This window comes from Homalodisca vitripennis, chromosome 1 (assembly GCF_021130785.1).
Source record: "Homalodisca vitripennis isolate AUS2020 chromosome 1, UT_GWSS_2.1, whole genome shotgun sequence".
In the NCBI taxonomy this organism is placed as follows: domain Eukaryota; kingdom Metazoa; phylum Arthropoda; class Insecta; order Hemiptera; family Cicadellidae; genus Homalodisca; species Homalodisca vitripennis.
Genome location: NC_060207.1, coordinates 824,637 through 846,314, shown reverse-complemented (window position 1 = coordinate 846,314; position 21,678 = coordinate 824,637). Strand labels below are relative to the sequence as shown.

Below are 21,678 nucleotides of genomic sequence, written 5' to 3'. Positions count from 1 at the left end.
ATCTCAATGTGCTCGTAGATATATCAATACACTGTATCAAAAGGATTTAATGATAAATTGCTACTAACCTTAGAGCTGTTAGCCGCGGTTGCGATCGATGTTATTTCTGATCTCAATGTGCTCGTAGATATATCAATAAACTGTATCAAAAGGATTAATGATAAATTGCTACAAACCTTAGAGCGGTAAGACGGCGTTTTTATTGATGTTACTTCTGATCTAAATGTGCTTGTAGATATATCAATAAACTGTATCAAAAGGATTAATGATAAATTGCAACAAACCTTATAGCGGTAAGACGCGGTTGTTATCGATGTTACTTCTGATCTCAATGTGCTCGTAGATATATCAATATACTGTATCAAAATGAATAATGATAAATTGCAACAAACCATATAGCTTTAAGCCGCGGTTGTGATCAATGTTACTTCTGATCTCAATGTGCTCGTAGATATATCAATAAACTGTATCAAAAGGATTAATGATAAATTGCTACAAACCTTAGAGCGGTTAGCCGCGGTTGCGATCGATGTTACTTCTGATCTCAATGTGCTCGTAGATATATCAATAAACTGTATCAAAAGGATTAATGATAAATTGCTACAAACCTTAGAGCTTTAAGCTGCGGTTGTTATCGATGTTACTCCTGATCTCAGTGTGCTTGTAGATATATCAATAAACTGTATCAAAAGGATTAATGATAAATTGCAATAAACCTTATAGCGGTAAGACGCGGTTGTTATCGATGTTACTTATGATCTCAATGTGCTCGTAGATATATCAATACACTGTATCAAAATGAATAATGATAAATTGCAACAAACCTTATAGCTTTAAGTCGCGGTTGTTATCGATGTTACTTCTGATATCAATGTGCTCGTAGTTATATCAATATATATATATCAATATATATATATATATATATATATATATATATATATATATATAATATAACTTTATTGCGGTAACAATAATAAAATTGCATACAAACGTCACAGAATATTTAAATAATAAAAAGTTAGGCCTACACTTCATTCACTCACGCACACAGTCACATGTTTCTCTCATTCACTCTCATCTTCATTCTCACCAGACAATCCTGCCACTGCCACACCAGAACCAGAGGATTGATCGTGTTAGTTTTGAATTTCGTCCCAGCGGCTCTCCATAAACTCGTCAACTGAGTAAAACACCCTCGACACCAAAAGGTGTCTTAGTCGAGTTTTAAATTTTTTTTGGTCATTCAATTGTTTGATCTCTTCAGGGAGCTTATTGATTAGCTTGACACCAACCTCAGACGGTAAACGTTCTAATGCTGCAGTTCTGTGTTGTTGAACGCGGAAGTTGTCCCTGCCTCTAGTCCCATACTGGTGAACGTCCCTGCCTTGAACCAAGTTACACTTAGAACGGCAGTACAGGACAACCTCCAGGATATAGAGACAGGGCAAAGTCAGCAATCCAAGCTCCCTGAAGGTGTTTTTGCATGAATCTCTGAAGTTCAATTTTGAAATGATTCGGACAGCTTTCTTTTGACTTCTAACTACACGTTGGAATTTGTATTTAGAACAGCTGCCCCACAGTCTCAAACCGTATGTCAGATGTGGATATACCAAGCCAAAGTAGGCCGTTCTTAGTATATCCAAAGAGCAGAATTTTGCAAGCTTCCGTAAGACATAAATGCCTGAGGAAACCTTTGAACAAATGCTGTCAATATATATTAATAACTTTGTGTGGACCGTTAAGAACTATACGAATCACATAGGTTTTTGGAGTTTTTCCATACACAAACATGCAATTTTCTATATTGATTTTCTAAATCTACAAAATTTATTTAATTTTTTAAAAATACCACGATTTATTTTTTCGTAGTAATTGTAAGCAAAATGTAAGCATTTATGTTCCAAACACAAAACTGTTAATTAAAAGAGAGTAATATATTCATTTCAAACTTGTTATGAAAAGGTTTGACATGTGACTATACACAGGCCGATGATTTTACGCATGACCAAGCACATCGCGCACAGCTACATGCGGCTGATGTACGTGACCAAGTACAGCGCGCACAGCTACATACACCTGCTGTACGTGACCAAGTACAGCGCGCACAGCTACATGCGTCTACTGAACGTGATCAAGTACAGCTCGCACAGCTACATACACCTGTTGTACGTGACCAAGTACAGCGCGCACAACTACATGCGACTGATTTACGTGATCAAGTACAGCGCGCACAGCTACATACGCCTGATGTACGTGACCAAGTACAGCGCGTACAGCTACATGCGTCTACTGAACGTGACCAAGTACAGCGCACCTACAGCTATATGCGACTGCTGTCCGTGACGTAGTACTGCGTGCACAGCTACATACGACTGATGTACGTGACCAAGTACAGCGCGTACAGCTACATGCGTCTACTGAACGTGACCAAGTACAGCGCACCTACAGCTATATGCGACTGCTGTCCGTGACGTAGTACTGCGTGCACAGCTACATACGACTGATGTACATGACCAAGTACAGCGCGTACAGCTATATGCGTCTACTGAACGTGACCAAGTACAGCGCACCTACAGCTATATGCGACTGCTGTACGTGACGTAGTACAGCGCGCCTACATCTTAGCTCATCAACTCACTGTTATTATTACAACTTTTTTGAAATTTTAAATAATATTTCAAGTTTTTTCAGGGTAAACATTCTTCTTTCCTGAGTACTTGTAAGCAAAATACATATTTTATAAATAAACCGCTCATAATTAATTTGAGGGAAACAAGCGTAATGCACATTACGATAGTATGAGTATCACACTTAGAGGGAATTATTTTGTAAATAATATTTGGTACGTTAAACTATTTAAGATTTTCAATATTGACGAATAATCATTTGGTAACAATATTAACGTTTATTCAATATATTGTTTCTTGTTTACTAGCAAAGAGTGTCTTAAGTATTTTTGTGAGTAAGAAGCTCATTTAATGCTCTAATTGGATAAATCTGCTTACATCTGTTCCACTTTGTTCTCCGGACGTGTAATGCTCTTAGTTTCACAAGCACGGTATAATTCACTGTGATGACCTACAACATGATAGCTTGTAACACGAGACTGGTAACATTGAACACGGTGCTCACTGCTCAACTGCAAGTTCTATATGTAAATATAAAATTTTAAACGCTATTAATTTAGGATTAGCTATTTAAGTATATTAGGAAATAACTGACATAAAACGCGTTCATTAGCATTAGATCAAAGGAATGCAGGAGGACCAGTGTAGTTCCATAAAGTTCTCTCTCTCTTTGTGATGTAAGTAAGAGCCTACTCTTTAAGTAAGTTACAGAGATCACAAAATGCTTGTATAAGATTTATTTTTAAACTAAGATCAGATCAACATGTAACTGATTATTATAGGCAATTGGGTGTTATGAAAATAAAAGAAAGATTAGAATATAATACGCTGTATTTAGCTTACAAAACACTTAAAAGAGAAGAGCCAGGGTACCTACATGAGAAGTATAACTTTATGAGAGATGTACATTTACGCCAAACAAGATTTGGTGAAAATACCTTGCAATTTCCTTTACATAGAACAGTAATAAATACTAATTCTGTTCATACTCAGTCACTTACGTTGTAAAACTCATTGAAAGATAGTATCAGCAATTGTAATAGTGAAAAACAGTTTTAAAAAAATGAAAAGTATGTTTTTAAAAAGGTAGGCTATGATGATTTGTGAGTAAAAACCAACTGTTGTAATAATTCAGTACATAAAAATTGTGTAAGTTAAAATGTTGATTTTTATTAGAAATTAATGTTGTTGTTTATATAAATAGCAATAATCATTATTATCTGTTGATTATCTGTTTGAAGAAAAACTTTTATTAAAAATATTGTCACCACAAGTCATATGTATTTGTAAATGTATTTTGTAGCTGTTGTTATAATAGATTGGACCCATGGTCTAAATCACAGCAGGGGAAATAAAGAAATGTCAAAAGTCTCTCTCTTTCTTTATTTTTATCATGATCATTGATAATTTAACTTCATTACAAATAAACAATATTCCGTTTTTTGAGTCCGTACATGTTCTAATGTTTATCACATGTAATCATATTTATGCTTATTTGTAACCTATTTCATGCTCATATAAAATATAAAATCTTACCATGCAATTTAATGAAATATTACAAAACTTTCCTATAGAGAAAAGTGTTATCAAACAATTTAAGTAAGTCTTGTTTTCGTAGAACTATATTAAAAATTATTTATATTCTGACCTTTGATTAGTTTTTCTAAAAATACTCAAATTTATAATAACAAAAATGATAAATACAACCCTAAGCCAGTCTTATTCCTTGAGTTAATGTTTGCAGTCATCTTTATTTGCAATACTAAAAATTAGAGCTAAGAGTTAAGAGCTTAGATTTAAAAGTCACTGATGAAAAATTTGTTATTTTTTGTTACAAATAAAGTTTTCCAACCCCTAAAATATGACATCTAGACTTCTTCAAAGTCATTCGACTGTTCTAAACACAATATTTATATTTATTTTCTTGAGTGAAAAATAGACATTTATCCAAGAGACATCAGTTTCCAGTTTATCTGTTGCTATGTGTTCAGCATTCAGTGCTTAAGCTACTGTACATAGCCATTGTGTCCATTTCTGAATGAAATACTTATTACAATAACTCTAATGACATATCTTTCTGGATGCCGGTCCTGGTCCTATTGCAGAGAATTGCATTATACAGGCGAACATGAAAGATTGAAAATATATTTTACCAGATACAAAGATTAAATTAAGTAAAGTGTACGACCATTTACGGATGTTTTGATGTAGCCAGTATTTCAGTTACATGATGTTTAATTTCCTTTAAACTGATAGTAAACCACACAATAATAAGTGTAAACCGAATCGCATGTATCTTATTCATTCAGTTGTTTTATCTGTAATAACTATAATAATCCCATGTTTCGTGAGCACCGTAAAGTGGAAAGGAACACTTGAAATTCAAAAGGAAGCTGTATAAATTCACCCTAAAAGCGTTCTCTTGTTGTTCAGCAATTGTTAGGCTGTTTCAAGTAGTTTTTTAGAGTGCATTTATCTTTTTCGGCTGTTCATTGTAATGGAAATATTCCTGTTTCGTTTCCATTCTTGTACCCCTTGAGTAATCAAGGCTTGAAATGTACAAACACATCCGAGAGTGAATGCAACAGTAAAAGTATGCAGTATCAATACATTGTGACCTTAAAACGTTTATTGCAATCAGTAGCTAGAAATCTAACTTATATGATACGATAACAATTTGATATTTGAGATCTTCTTCTAGTATACCGTATACAAGAACAAGGTAGACCTCACTCTAAGTTGGCTGAGCGATAACACAACCTATCACTCGTGGGCTCAATAAATTTCGATTCCTCTGACTATACCAAGATATTTGAGATCTTCTTCTAGTTTACCGTATACAAGAACAAGGTAGACCTCACTCTAAGTTGGCTGAGCGATAGCACAACCTATCACTCGTGGGATCAATAAATTTCGATTCCTCTGACTATACCAAGATATTTGAGATCTCCTTCTAGTTTACCGTATACAAGAACAAGGTAGACCTCACTCTTAGTTGGCTGAGTGATAACACAACCTATCACTCGTGGGCTCAATAAATTTCGATTCCTCTGACTATACCAAGATATTTGAGATCTTCTTCTAGTATACCGTATACAAGAACAAGGTAGACCTCACTCTTAGTTGGCTGAGCGATAACACAACCTATCACTCGTGGGCTCAATAAATTTCGATTCCTCTGACTATACCAAGATATTTGAGATCTTCTTCTAGTTTACCGTATACAAGAACAAGGTAGACCTCACTCTTAGTTGGCTGAGTGATAACACAACCTATCACTCGTGGGCTCAATAAATTTCGATTCCTCTGACTATACCAAGATATTTGAGATCTTCTTCTAGTATACCGTATACAAGAACAAGGTAGACCTCACTCTTAGTTGGCTGAGTGATAACACAACCTATCACTCGTGGGCTCAATAAATTTCGATTCCTCTGACTATACCAAGATATTTCGAGAATTTGTCTATAGACTCAGTCTGATAACTAGTGAGTTGGCTGACACATATCGTATGTTTGCTAGAGGATAAACATATTTTTTACTTTTGATAGTTTGTCGTTATATTTGTCAACAATTAAATGAGCTATACTTGAAGTTTTGCATTTAATGTTAGCGAAGCCTGGTGCACGTGGTGTGGTGTACTCCTGCCTTGTTTAACCAAACTGAATCAACGCAAATTTGGGCTTAAACCTTATGTCACTGAACCTCTTGTGTACACACAACCTCTGGTGTAAACCAACCTCTGAAAGGTAATGGCCTATATAATTCAATTAGGTAATGCAGCTCTAAGAGCTACTGATAACTGCCCAAGAACATACAGTATGTATGTGATCCAATATATGACTTATTAGGGCCGTAAGCCTAAACTTGTTTTACGACGGTAGTGACTATTATTATTTCAATCCTATTGTTCAATGGCCACCTTGCAACCTAATATACATGAAATACAGTGGAAAAAGAATTTTCTTGAACACTTTATGAGTTTGTTTAAAAGACAAAGAAATGTGCAAACGGTAACCATCTTAACTTTTGTGGAAACTTGTAGGGCTCATTAGCAAACTGCTATGACTTTCAAGATGTTGGCTATCTATTCACCGCCAACGTTCAATTGCAAGTTCTGCACTACCAGAAACTATTTAAACAGAAACTAAAAGATGTTGATCAACATTCACAATACTTCAAATACGCTTACAACTTCAGAGATCGGAGATATACTACTTCAGTAAACGTTTACAGGTGTATTAATACAGAGACTTATTATCATCATAGCTTGTTTCAGAAATGTTCTGACATTTTATGTTGAACAATAATTTACTTCGTTATATTGTAGAGATATACACTTGGAGTGGGAAGTAACATATATTAAATACTGAAATCATGTACGTAACAATTATTATTCTGAGTTAAAAGTTGGTAAATTTTAATAAAATAAGCACTTCCCAGTACATTTATTTTTGGATAAATAACTTAAAGTGATGAAAATTGTCTTTATGTCAAGTGAAAAACCAATAACGAAGCCCATTACCACATGACTACGAATTATATTCGAACGCGATTAGGAAAGTTATATACATTTACTTGACAACTCGTAAACTAAATCATGGAAATTACTGTTCTTGGATTCTTAAGAGCTTTAATGGGGAAATACAGATATATGAGATACAGGTGAAGGGGATATAGGTGTAACGAATACAGGTGTAAGGGATACAGGTGTGAGGAACACAGGTGCAGGGGATACAGGTGTAGGGAACACAGATGTAGGATAGGGATACAGGTGTAGGGGATACAGGTGTAGGATAGGGATACAGGTGTAAGGAATACAGGTGTAGGGGATACAGGTGTAGGGGATACAGGTGTAGGGGATACAGGTGAAGGGGACATAGGAATATCGAATACAGGTGTAAGGGATACAGGTGTAAGGAATACAGGTGTAGGAGATACAGGTATAGGATAGGGATACCGGTGTAGGGGGTACAGGTGTAGGAGGTACAGGGATAGGACAGAGATACAGGTGTAGGGGATACATGTGTAAGGAATACAGGTGTACGGGATACAGGTGTAGGATAGGGATACAGGTGTAGGGGATACAGGTGCTGGGGACATAGGAGTATCGAATACAGGTGTAAGGGATACAGGTGTAAGGAATACAAGTGTAGGGGGTACAGGTGTGGGAGATATAGGTGTAGGATAGGGATACAGGTGTAGGGGATACAGGTGTAAGGGATACAGGTGTAAGGAATACAGTTATAGGGAGGCAGACATTATAGCACAGAACAGACAATCATAGCAGATTGAAATCAACGGCCGTTGAAATTCACTTCTGGTGTAATGTGTTTACTGTGTCACATTTGAGTTTGTCTTATTGTCCCGATTAATAGAAATGTATAGATATGGTGGTCTTGAAAACCTTCTTTGGTTAATACTCGTCTGCTACCAGCTCTTGTGATATATGTTCACTGTAACATATTTCTAGTGCCATAGTTCAATTTGCCTTGTCCCAATGAAAAAATGTACTACATACGTCGGACTGAGAAGCCTACAAAGGCAAAAAGCACCAATTCCCCATATAAGGTGAAATTCTTTCTAAGATCAGGAAAACTTTTTAAAAAATCGTTCATAATAGGTTTTGTTTTTCAGACTGTAGAATGGAAAGGATCGGCTTTTTAGGCACGTTAGTCATTCCTCTGTTTTTACATTTTAAAATGCCTCATTACAACATCAAGGAAGCCAACCAATTTTTGAGTACCTTACCTGCAAACATTTACAGCTTTGTTTATTAAGGTATGTATTATACCAGTATTTAGACAGTATTTAGACAATATTTCCAACGAATTTCATGTTTCAATTTTATCACTATCGCAATCTGGAGTAAAAGTTAGACGTACCTTTGTGTTTGCTATCCGTATTACCCTACTGATTAAGAACTATATACCTAATATTATCTCAAAATTAAATGTAAACAAATTTATCAGCCTCTTTGATGAAATTCAGCTGAAAGTGACTTCTATAACAAATAACACTATTGAGCCTAGATCTGTATGAAAAATAAAACTGGTAGGTCTATGTCCAACTTTTTTACAGTTCTATAACTTATTCTTTATAATATTACATACGCGTTTATTATCAAAGGTTAACCTTTGCCTGCTAATTCTATTTGAGTTTACTATAGCTCGAATCTCGTTTATAAAAACATAAATAAATTGTGTTAAACATAAAACATTTGATAATCAATACAACAGTTTAAACACTACCCTGGATAATCTAGAATTCTACGAAAGACAAATTTAAAAAGAGTATACCTAGTTTGTGACGTGATAGACTGAAATACTCACACAACGCCTCACTATAGATACATTTTCTATGAAATATTTTGTTATACGAGTTAGAATTTGATCAAAATTTTCTTATTTCATAAACCTATTATTAATATTATTTGTTGACCAAACCATGGTAACTATTTAAAATTTCGTAGAATTTTAATTTGACAATCTGTAATATAATTAGACTAGTAAAATCTATGTTTACATGAATGAGAGTGGTTGATTTTAAACTTAAGGTAAGAAAAACATATATAATATATTTCATAACGTAGGGTTATAAACTAAATCGATTGCTGAGTGTATCACATAATATTGCTAATTGAAAATAAATTGAAGAAGATTCTTTGTCACACAGACATTAGATATAATCATTTTGTAAATATTCATCGAATTCAAATTTAATTGTTCGACTAATGCTTCTTTTTTAAGTTTGCCCTTGAATAAAACGTCGAATTAGCATTTAAATCACTAATTTTGGTTTAATTGAATTGATCAAAACATATACCATATTTATACATTTATACTACTCGTGTTTCTTACCATAAAATAATATTTTTGGGTGGTCTTAATGTGTTATATGATGCTAGAACTAAAATGTTTCATAAAATTTATGACGATCCAACAGTGTTAGGTCAATTAGTAGCATGCCTGATGTTTAGGCCATACCCATTCAGCCAGGCGAACTCGTTCCAACCTAGAACGGGCACTCAAGACACTGTAATAAATTTCCAATTAATTTACAATTTCTGATACCTTTTACAGGTTTTTTTAAGGGAAATTATTTAAAATAATATTTTGATTTACAAAATATATATATATTATACACTCTAAGGAAAGAGAGTAATAGTTTAATGTCTGAGTCTAGGACTGTAGATAGCACACTGAGACGTATGTATAAAACAAGACATTTACAAATATGTTCGTCAGTAGTAATTAATGAGACTAATAGTTTAATGTCTTAGTCTAGGACTATAGATAACACACTGAGACGTATGTATAAAACAAGACATTTACAAATATGTTCGTCAGTTGTAATTAAATGAGACACATAGTTTAATGTCTGAGTCTAGGACTGTAGATAGCACACTGAGACGTATGTATAAAACAAGACATTTACAAATATGTTCGTCAGTAGTAATTAATGAGACTAATAGTTTAATGTCTTAGTCTAGGACTATAGATAACACACTGAGACGTATGTATAAAACAAGACAAACATTTACAAATATGTTCGTCAGTTGTAATTAATGAGACTCATAGTTTAATGTCTGAGTCTAGGACTGTAGATAGCACACTGAGACGTATGTATAAAACAAGACATTTACAAATATTTTTGTCAGTAGTAATTAATGAGACTCATAGTTTAATGTCTGAGTCTAGGACTGTAGATAGCACACTGAGACGTATGTATAAAACAAGACATTTACAAATATGTTCGTCAGTAGTAATTAATGAGACTCATAGTTTAATGTCTTAGTCTAGGACTATAGATAGCACACTGAGACGTATGTATAAAACAAGACATTAACAAATATGTTTGTCAGTAGTAATTAATGAGACTCATAGTTTAATGTCTGAGTCTAGGACTGTAGATAGCACACTGAGACGTATGTATAAAACAAGACATTTACAAATATGTTCGTCAGTAGTAATTAATGAGACTCATAGTTTAATGTCTTAGTCTAGGACTATAGATAACACACTGAGACGTACGTATAAAACAAGACATTTACAAATATGTTCGTCAGTAGTAATTAATGAGACTCATAGTTTAATGTCTTAGTCTAGGACTATAGATAGCACACTGAGACGTATGTATAAAACAAGACATTTACAAATATGTTTGTCAGTAGTAATTAATGAGACTCATAGTTTAATGTCTTAGTCTAGGACTATAGATAGCACACTAAGACGTACGTATAAAACAAGACATTTACAAATATGTTCGTCAGTAGTAATTAATGAGACTCATAGTTTAATGTCTTAGTCTAGGACTATAGATAGCACACTAAGACGTATGTATAAAACAAGACATTTACAAATATGTTCGTCAGTAGTAATTAATGAGACTCATAGTTTAATGTCTGAGTCTAGGACTATAGATAGCACACTGAGACGTATGTATAAAACAAGACATTTACAAATATGTTCGTCAGTAGTAATTAATGAGACTAATAGTTTAATGTCTTAGTCTAGGACTATAGATAGCACACTGAGACGTATGTATAAAACAAGACATTTACAAATATGTTCGTCAGTAGTAATTAATGAGACTAATAGTTTAATGTCTGAGTCTAGGACTATAGATAGAACACTGAGACGTACGTATAAAACAAAACATCTTATCTATGCAGATTGTAAAAATACAACAAATAATTGTATTTACGAAATCAACTAAATTTCTCCTTCAAGTTATTAACACTGTATACAAAATCTAAAATAAAATATTAACTTATATAACAACTTATTTTTTAAACCTAAAGTACCTCTTACCCATAAAAGCATTACGCTCTTAGAGTGTAAACAAAAAAAATTTGAAAAATTCGGAATAAGTATACTTTAAGATTAATTCCTCTAGGTGTTTGTTGCTATTAAAAAGTCAAAATATTTTAAGGAAAGAAAAAAACGTTTTACTTAACAACAGAAGTTTTAAAAAATTTTATTTTTTTATATAATTCGGAGTTTATTAAAAAGTTTGGGACCACTTTACAAGAAGGATTGCTTTAGCCTGATTTTTGCACTTTTGGAGTTTTAAATAATCTACGGTTCTTGTTTCTTGTTGCATAAAGCAAATCTGTAAATATGCAAAACCAAACCAGACGAAAAATATTGCTGAAAACAATGAATTTTTAGACAACTTGTTTAACGACTTATATTTCATTGTTAAATTGTGCTTCTTCTGGAATGTATAATTACAATTATTGTCACTATAAAAGTTTTCATAATGAATCGAAATGTTTAGGAGACAGATAGTAACTCAAATTTTATTTCAAAGGTGAAAACGTAGTTTTAACATAAAATCCATGTAGTACTTAGTAATCTTGATATTTTAATTCTACTATTCATATACACAAACATAGTGGACTCTTATACTTTCGTGATTTGTAAAAGAAATGAAATTTCATGTGACCTTTCGTTTGCCTTGGCAAGTATTCCGGAACCACAGAAGACTGTCAATTGTATAAATTCTTTATAAGTCACATATTAAAATATTCAAACGTTGTGAACTAAGACGGTGAGAGAGGAAAGTTTTATTTTGGAAGTTAAAGACAGAGAACATTCGAGAGTGAAGTTAAGTGTCATGCTGTAGAAGATGAAATGACAACATTTCTTCTTTCTCGGAGATTTATATTGCAATGTTTACTTATATCTCTGTAACTTATTATTCTTATATAACTTGCCAGCCAGAATATATTTACTTGCTGAAAATCGGTCTTGGGTTAACTACCAAGGAAGTAGTGGCATTTCTGCCGTCACCATGATTACCTATTATATAATTGCTTAGTTAAATCTTGAGTTTTAATTAATTATTAATAAAATAAATAATTATCGTAATGTTCTAAAACCATTTAAAACTCTCGTTTTCGTTACATATTTATTATTACAACAAGATGGATTCAATTCCTTAACGCCCGCATTTTTTGCTAATGAAATTGTTTTTCTGAAAGCACTTTCGCATTTATAATATATTAGGATTAGGATGTGTAAATACAGTTTTGATTAAATGTAATAAAAATAAAATCATTTGTTGCGACACTTTAGAAAATCTGTTATCTCCTTCATTTAATTGCTGGGGCACCTTTATCACTTATGGGGTATGAAAAATGTATAACAACCTATTCTCAAACCTACTATGTATTTATGCACATAAAATTTCATCAAAATCGGTTTATATATATATATATATATATATATATATATATATATATATATATATATATGTATATGTATATATGTATATATATGTATATATATGTATATATATACAAAACTATTTCTTGATTTTCCAGACGTATTTTACCTGATAAATATATTACACACAACATTTATGGAAAATCTGGCATACAAAGTGTAAGGTTCGGTTGTTTTAGAGACTGGAGTCAATTTACCACGTACAGTTTGAGTATGAAATTATATGATTGCCTAATGTAAGAGGATTTATTAGTAGGTTCCATCGGCAATACAACACACTAACATGAACTAAAACAAATTTTATTTAATTTAAAAACTTTAATTTTTTGTTATAGTTTAAAACATTACTTAACATCAGAAGTATACATTTTACACATAACAATTTAGTATTAATCTTCAACAAAATGTAATATTTGTTTCTAATAACAAGCAGACTTTCATAGATTCTAATGACAAGTTTTTAACTTAAATATTATATTGCAAAATAGTATATTTGAGGTACTTTCATTTGCAAACTAAGTAAGGATAAATATTTTTCTTTAAACATTTAAAATTAAATAAGTCTTTACGTAATGAACTCGAATGAATTTTTTTTTCAATTTTTTTTTCTTAATTATTAAGAACAATTTACATATCTTATATGGAATTTATAAATTGTTTTCATGACAAACTATTAATTTCATATCTGCACATAATCATTAAATTGATAGATTGTATGTACAAGTATTATGAAAAATTAAATGAAACGTATTAATACGATTGATAAAACTCTGATATTACCTAATGTTATTTCTTATAATTAAATACATTTCTTAACTTACATATTTACTGGGAATTGACACGGTATACTATAACGCCTAATGTATTTCACTGCACACAACACACTTATGCGCACACCCGATATTTATTCGTTAACTTCTACGACTACATGAAGACTTCTAAGAACTCCCCGGAGTATCAAAATCTCCACTCGAGGATTTTGTATTTGGACCATACCCCTCCGTTTCCTGGACCACGCCTATTGCGAATCTCTGCTGGTGATTGGTGAGTACTAATATTTTTTTATCAGCATGATTAGTGAGAAATTAAAATGATGATCATGTCCTGTTGTCTAACAGCTGCATGGGAGCGGAAGTCGGTACCCGCTCACCGGATACCACCGTGTAACCAGACAGTCGGTACTCTTTACAGTATGGTTTGTATTACTACACTTCCTTTCCTACGGTGGGAAGGTGGTTTCTCTTTAGTCGTGACTGATTATTTAGATAAATTTCATAACCCTTTACAAATGAAACTAAATATATATATATATATACGTATATATATATATATATATATATATTTTTTTTTTTAAAGGATAATAACTGGGAAGGTTTTTGTGCTCCTGTCTTCTTTCTAAAGTAAATTTCTTTTGTATGTGTAGACAACTTTGAAATTAACCCAAAATTATAATTTAATCGTATAAATCGGTTTGCATTTAATTTTTATGTTCATTATAAAGGCTCACTTAAAGTATTAAAAAATGAAACACCTTATGTTTAAACTATGTTTTGAAAATTATACAGGATTCATAAATAGTCTGTATTGTTTAGAGTTTAATTAGAATTTAGTATTTGTAATTGGGCAAACAACTTAAAACTTAACAGATACTTCATTTATATACATTTTCATAACTTTCCATAAAAAACTTATACACACGCGCAAGAATAAGATATATATATATATATATATATATATATATATATATATATATATATATATATATATATATATATATATATATATACATATAATATTCTTATTATTATAGGTATGTTTTCCGATTATTTTGCATTAAGCTGTACCGTATTCTTAATTAATTACGATACACAGTAAAATGTCAATTTATATAAATAGTATTTAATATAATTCCAAAAAATAATAGCAATATTTTTCAAAAACCACGGTTTCATTCGATGTTTTTATTTCTTTTACAAAATTTACAAAATGGTTTTATGATTTCTTGTTTTGAATTTAATATTTATTCACATACAAAAACTAAATAAAGAGTCTGGCTATCTTTCAAATTAAAAATGTATCTATCCTTGCTGTAAGTGTTCAACTAAAAATTCACAAAATACGCCTCTATAATAAATCTTGATCCAACACTGTAATTACTATTTTACTTTACTTTAAACAAGTTGAATAGTAAAATTAAATTGCTTAGAAATGAAAATCCTTTGAACGTTACTTCAAATACTAATATATAATAAAAATTATATTATTTACTCCGAATTCAACATGGATCTAAAAAGTTACAAACCCAAAAGGTTTTGATATCCAAAAGTAAAATTTAAAAAAATTTAAAATCCAAATTTAAAAAACCAAGTATAAGAATCCAAATGTAAAACTTACTTAGAAAGTCTATTGATGAATATTGGAGAGTCTAACGGGCGCACTAATAACTTGTATCTGGATGCTTCAGAGATCTATCATAACTGAAAATAGTTCATCACCTTGAGCTGGTTGCAAGGAGAGGGTTGTGTATGAGGGTGGGTGGAGGGGTAGCTGAGATTGTCAGGCTCCACTTGTTAAACGTCAAACAAAAGAATCGGGCAGGTCCGCTATTTGCTATTGGCCACAATTCCGATCCCAGCCAACGATCCGCTGACAACTACTACAGACACAAGCAAGTCCTTGCCATTCCAACAAAACTTCCAGTCATTGGCCCATTGTCGCTGCAAATTGTACTCTCCGGTACAAAACAAAGGATTTTCTATGGGATAAAAAAGAAAAGCACTGTCCTTTAACCAAATATTTTTTTAAACTTCTTTTTGTACAATCTTTTTCATCTGTAAGTGATTTTTTTCAAATTTCTATGTAATACATTGGGAATGTGGAAAAGAAGTTATGTGACATTTGCTCTTATAAGGAGTGTGAAATTGATTCTCGGAAATTTTGAAAAAAGGAGAGACTGATTTTTAGAATAAATTATGTAATCGACTTGCTGCTTATAAATAGTAAGCTCTAATTTTGAATTATAAAAGATGAACACTCATTACCAAATCTTGTAACACAAATTAAAACTAACTAACTATGGATTATTGTTATTTTATAGCGGTTTGTCAGTATGATATACACGGAATATGAGCTGATTTGTTTCTAAAGTGGGAAAAGGAAGAATATGGGTGTATAGTGCAGTAGTTTCCATTACCTATATTCCTTACCGTTTTATTCATAAAGAGATTAAAATACGGTTACTGAAGATCAGTTGATCTTTGCAATCATAACTACATATGTAACGGAAGTTAATGTTATAGAAAAACTGTTTTCGGAACAAAGTAAAATACGAGTATTATACATCGGCAATTTAGTATCAAGTGAAATAATCCCCTGAACTGTGGACTGGGTTAAAATTTCAGCGAGAACACTTCGACCTCGACTTGTATCATATTTACAGTGAGAACGCTTGGGCCATGAGTTGTGTCGTATGTTCAGCAAGAAAGATTGGATCATGACTTCTGTCAATTTATCACTGAGAACGCTTGGGGCTAGAGTTATCATATTCTCAGCGAGAACGCTAGGACCTAGAGTTACGTTACATTCTCAGCGAGCACGCTTGAACCTAGAGTTACGTTATGTTCTCAGAGAGAACGCTTGGACCTAGAGTTACGTTATATTCTCAGAGAGAACGCTTGGACCTAGAGTTACGTTATATTCTCAGCGAGAATGCTTGGACCTAGAGTTACATTATATTCTAAGCGAGAATGCTTGGGTCCCGTGGTGTGTCATATTCTCAGCGAGAATGCTTGGACCTAGAGTTACGTTATATTCTCAGCAAAAATGCTTGGGTCCCGTGCTGTGTCATATTCTCGACGAGAATGCTTGGACCTAGAGTTACATTATATTCTCAGCGAGAATGCTTGGGTCCCGTGGTGTGTCATATTCTCAACGAGAAGGCTTGGACCTAGAGTTACGTTATATTCTCAGCGAAAATGCTTGGGTCCCGTGCTGTGTCATATTCTCAGCGAGATTGCTTGGGTCCCGTGGTGTGTCATATTCTCTGCAAGAACGCTCAGACCTAGAGTTACGTTATATTCTCAGCGAGAATGCATGGGTCCCGTGCTGTGTCATATTCTCAGCGAGATGCTTGGACCTAGAGTTACATTATATTCTCAGCGAGAATGCTTGGGTCCCGTGCTGTGTCATATTCTCAGCGAGATGCTTGGACCTAGAGTTACATTATATTCTCAGCGAGAATGCTTGGGTCCCGTGCTGTGTCATATTCTCAGCGAGAACGCTTGGACCTAGAGTTACGTTATATTCTCAGCGAGAATGCTTGGGTTCCGTGCTGTGTCATATTCTCAGCTAAAATGCTTGGACCTAGAGTTACGTTATATTCTCAGCGAGAACGCTTGGACCTAGAAATACGTTATATTCTCAGCGAGAATGCTTCGGTCCCGTGCTGTGTCATATTCTCAGCGAGAATGCTTGGACCTAGAGTTACGTTATATTCTCAGCGAGAATGCTTGGGTCCCGTGCTGTATCATATTTTCAGCGAGAATGCTAGAACATTGAGTTGTGCCATATTCTCAGCGAGAATTCTTAGACCAAGAGTTACGTTATATTCTCAGCGAGAATGCTTGGGTCCCGTGCTGTGTCATATTCTCAGCGAAAATGCTTGGACCTAGAGTTACGTTATATTCTCAGCGAGAATGCTTGGGTCCCGTGCTGTGTCATATTCTCAGCGAGAATGCTTGGACCTAGAGTTACGTTATATTGTCGGCTTATACGCTTGGACCTAGAGTTACGTTAAATTCTCAGCGAGAATGCTTGGGTCCCGTGCTGTGTCATATTTTCAGCGAGAATGCTAGAACATCGAGTTGTGCCATATTCTCAGCGAGAATTCTTAGACCTAGAGTTACGTTATATTCTCAGCGAGTATGCTTGGTTCCCTTGCTGTGTCATATTCTCAGCGAGAATGCTTGGGTCCCGTGCTGTGTCATATTCTCAGCGAGAATGCTTGGACCTAGAGTTACGTTATATTCTCAGCGAGAATGCTTGGGTCCCGTGCTGTGTCATATCCTCAGCGAGAATGCTTGGACCTAGAGTTACGTTATATTCTCAGCGAAAATGCTTAGACCTAGAGTTACGTTATATTCTCAGCAAGAATGCTTGGGTCCCGTGCTGTGTCATATTTTCAGCGAGAATGCTTGGACATCGAGTTACGTTATATTTCTCAGCGAGAATGCTTGGGTCCCTAGAGTTACGTTATATTCTCAGCGAGAATGCTTGGGTCCCTAGAGTTACATTCATATTCTCAGCGAGAATGCTTGGACCTAGAGTTACATTATATTCTCAGCGAGAATGCTTGGGTCCCGTGCTGTGTCATATTCTCAGCGAGAATGCTTGGACCTAGAGTTACGTTATATTCTCAGCGAGGATGCTTGGGTCCCGTGCTGTGTCATATTGTCAGCGAGAACGCTTGGACCTAGAGTTACGTTATATTCTCAGCGAGAATGCTTGGGTCCCGTGCTGTGTCATATTCTCAGCGAGAATGCTTGAACATCGAGTTGTGCCATATTCTCAGCGGGAAGGCATGGACCTAGAGTTACGTTATATTCTCATCAAGAATGCTTGAGTCCCGTGCTGTGTCATATTCTCGGTGAGAATGCTTGGGTCCCGTGGTGTGTCATATTCTCAGTGAGAACGCTTGGACCTAGAGTTACGTTATATTCTCAGCGAGAATGCTTGGACATGAGTTACATTATATTCTCAGCGAAAATGCTTGGGTCCCGTGCTGTGTCATATTCTCAGCGAGAACGCTTGGACCTAGAGTTACGTTATATTCTCAGCGAGGATGCTTGGGTCCCGTGCTGTGTCATATTGTCAGCGAGAACGCTTGGACCTAGAGTTACGTTATATTCTCAGTGAGAATGTTTGGACATGAGTTACATTATATTCTCAGCGAAAATGCTTGCGTCCCGTGCTGTGTCATATTCTCGGCGAGAATGCTTGGACCTAGAGATACATTATATTCTCAGCGAGAATGCTTGAACATCGAGTTGTGCCATATTCTCAGCAAAAATGCTTGGATCTAGTGTTACGTTGTATTCTCAGCGAGAATGCTTGGACCTAGAGTTACGTTATATTCTCAGCGAGAATGCTTGGATCCCGTGCTGAGTCATATTCTCAGCGAGAATGCTTGGACCTAGAGTTACGTTATATTCTCAGCGAGAACGCTTGGACCTACAGTTACAGTATATTCTCAGCGAGAATGCTTGGGTCCCGTGCTGTGCCATATGCTCAGCGAGAATGCTTGGACCTTGAATTACGTTATATTCTCAGCGAGAATGCTTGGGTCCCGTGGTGTGTCATATTCTCAGCGAGAACGCTTGGACCTAGAGTTACGTTATATTCTCAGCGAGAATGCTTGGACATGAGTTACATTATATTCTCAGCGAGAATGCTTGGATCCCGTGCTGTGTCATATTCTCAGCGAGAATGCTTGAACATCGAGTTGTGCCATATTCTCAGCGAGAATGCTTGGACCTAGTGTTACGTTGTATTCTCAGCGAGAATGCTTGGACATGAGTTACATTATATTCTCAGCGAGAATGCTTGGACCTAGAGTTACGTTATATTCTCAGCGAGAATGCTTGGATCCCGTGCTGAGTCATATTCTCAGCGAGAATGCTTGGACCTAGAGTTACGTTATATTCTCAGCGAGAACGCTTGGACCTAGAGTTACAGTATATTCTCAGCGAGAATGCTTGGGTCCCGTGCTGTGCCATATGCTCAGCGAGAACGCTTGGACCTAGAGTTACGTTATATTCTCAGCGAGAATGCTTGGGTCCCGTGCTGTGTCATATTCTCAGCGAGATGCTTGGACCTAGAGTTACATTATATTCTCAGCGAGAATGCTTGGATCCCGTGTTGTGTCATATTCTCAGCGAGAATTCTTGAACCTAGAGTTACATTATATTCTCAGCGAGAATGCTTGGATCCCGTGCTGTGTCATATTCTCGGTGAGAATGCTTGGATCTAGAGTTACATTATATTCTCAGCGAGAACGCTTGGACCTAGAGTTACGTTATATTCTCAGCGAGGATGCTTGGGTCCCGTGCTGTGTCATATTCTCAGCGAGATGCTTGGACCTAGAGTTACATTATATTCTCAGCGAGAATGCTTGGATCCCGTGCTGTGTCATATTCTCAGCGAGAATACTTGAACCTAGAGTTACATTATATTCTCAGCGAGAATGCTTGGGTCCCGTGGTGTGTCATATTCTCTGCGAAAATGTTTGGATCTAGAGTTACTTTATATTCTCAGCGAGAATGCTTGGATCCCGTGCTGAGAATATGACACAGCACGTGACCCAAGCATTCTCGCAGAGAATATAACGTAATTCTAGGTCCAAGCGTTCTCGCTGAGAATATACTGTAACTCTAGGTCCAAGCATTCTCGCTGAGAATATGACACAGCACGGGACCCAAGCATTCTCGCTGAGAATATAACGTAACTCTAGATCCAAGCGTTCTCGCTGAGAATATAACGTAACTCTAGAACCAAGCATTCTCGCTGAGAATATGACATAGCACGGGACCCAAGCATTCTCGCTGAGAATATAACGTAACTGTAGGTCCAAGCATTTTCGCTGAGAATATGACACAGCACGGGACCCAAGCATTCTCGCTGAGAATATAACGTAACTCTAGGTCCAAGCGTTCTCGCTGAGAATATAACGTAACTCTAGGTCCAAGCATTCTCGCTGAGAATATGACACAGCACGGAACCCAAGCATTCTCACTGAGAATATAATGTAACTCTAGGTCCAAGCATTTTCGCTGAGAATATGACACAGCACGGGACCCAAGCATTCTCGCTGAGAATATAACGTAACTCTAGGTCCAAGCGTTCTCGCTGAGAATATAACGTCACTCTAGGTCCAAGCATTCTCGCTGAGAATATGACACAGCACGGGACCCAAGCATTCTCGCTGAGAATATAACGTAACTCTAGGTCCAAGCATTCTCGCTGAGAATATAACGTAACTCTAGGTCCAAGCATTCTCGCTGAGAATATAACGTAACTCTAGGTCCAAGCATTCTCGCTGAGAATATAACGTAACTCTAGGTCCAAGCATTCTCGCTGAGAATATGACACAGCACGGGACCCAAGCATTCTCGCTGAGAATATAACGTAACTCTAGGTCCAAGCATTCTCGCTGAGAATATGACACAGCACGGGACCCAAGCATTCTCGCTGAGAATATAACGTAACTCTAGGTCCAAGCATTCTCGCTGAGAATATGGCACAACTTGATGTTCAAGCTTTCTCGCTGAGAATATGACACAGCACGGGATCCAAGCATTCTCGCTGAGAATATAACGTAACTCTAGGTCCAAGCATTCTCGCTGAGAATATGACACAGCACGGGACCCAAGCATTCTCGCTGAGAATATAACGTAACTCTAGGTCCAAGCATTCTCGCTGAGAATATGACACTCCCAAGCATTCTCGCTGAGAATATAACGTAACTCTAGGTCCAAGCATTCTCGCTGAGAATATAACGTAACTCTAGGTCCAAGCATTTTCGCTGAGAATATGACACAGCACGGGACCCAAGCATTCTCGCTGAGTATATAACGTAACTCTAGGTCCAAGCGTTCTCGCTGAGAATATAATGTAACTCTATGTCCAAGCATTCTCGCTGAGAATATAACGTAACTCTAGGTCCAAGCATTCTCGCTGAGAATATGACACAGCACGGGACCCAAGCATTCTTGCTGAGAATATAATGTAACTCTATGTCCAAGCATTCTCGCTGAGAATATAGC

At 35.4% G+C, this 21,678-nt stretch overlaps 1 protein-coding gene across 1 annotated transcript; it reads right to left on the bottom strand.

Annotated features, from left to right (window-relative positions):
* Positions 1–7,260: 7,260 nt before the first annotated feature.
* LOC124353252 (keratin-associated protein 12-2-like) lies at positions 7,261–7,653 on the bottom strand. Its single transcript, XM_046803184.1, has one exon. It carries the CDS (start codon positions 7,651–7,653, stop codon positions 7,261–7,263), a length of 393 nt encoding a protein of 130 aa, XP_046659140.1.
* Positions 7,654–21,678: the final 14,025 nt, after the last annotated feature.

Bases quoted from the DNA above. Each gene is read 5' to 3' on its own strand.
- LOC124353252 (XM_046803184.1), bottom strand. From the start codon at position 7,653: ATGTATCCCCTACACCTGTATCTCTGTCCTATCCCTGTACCTCCTACA.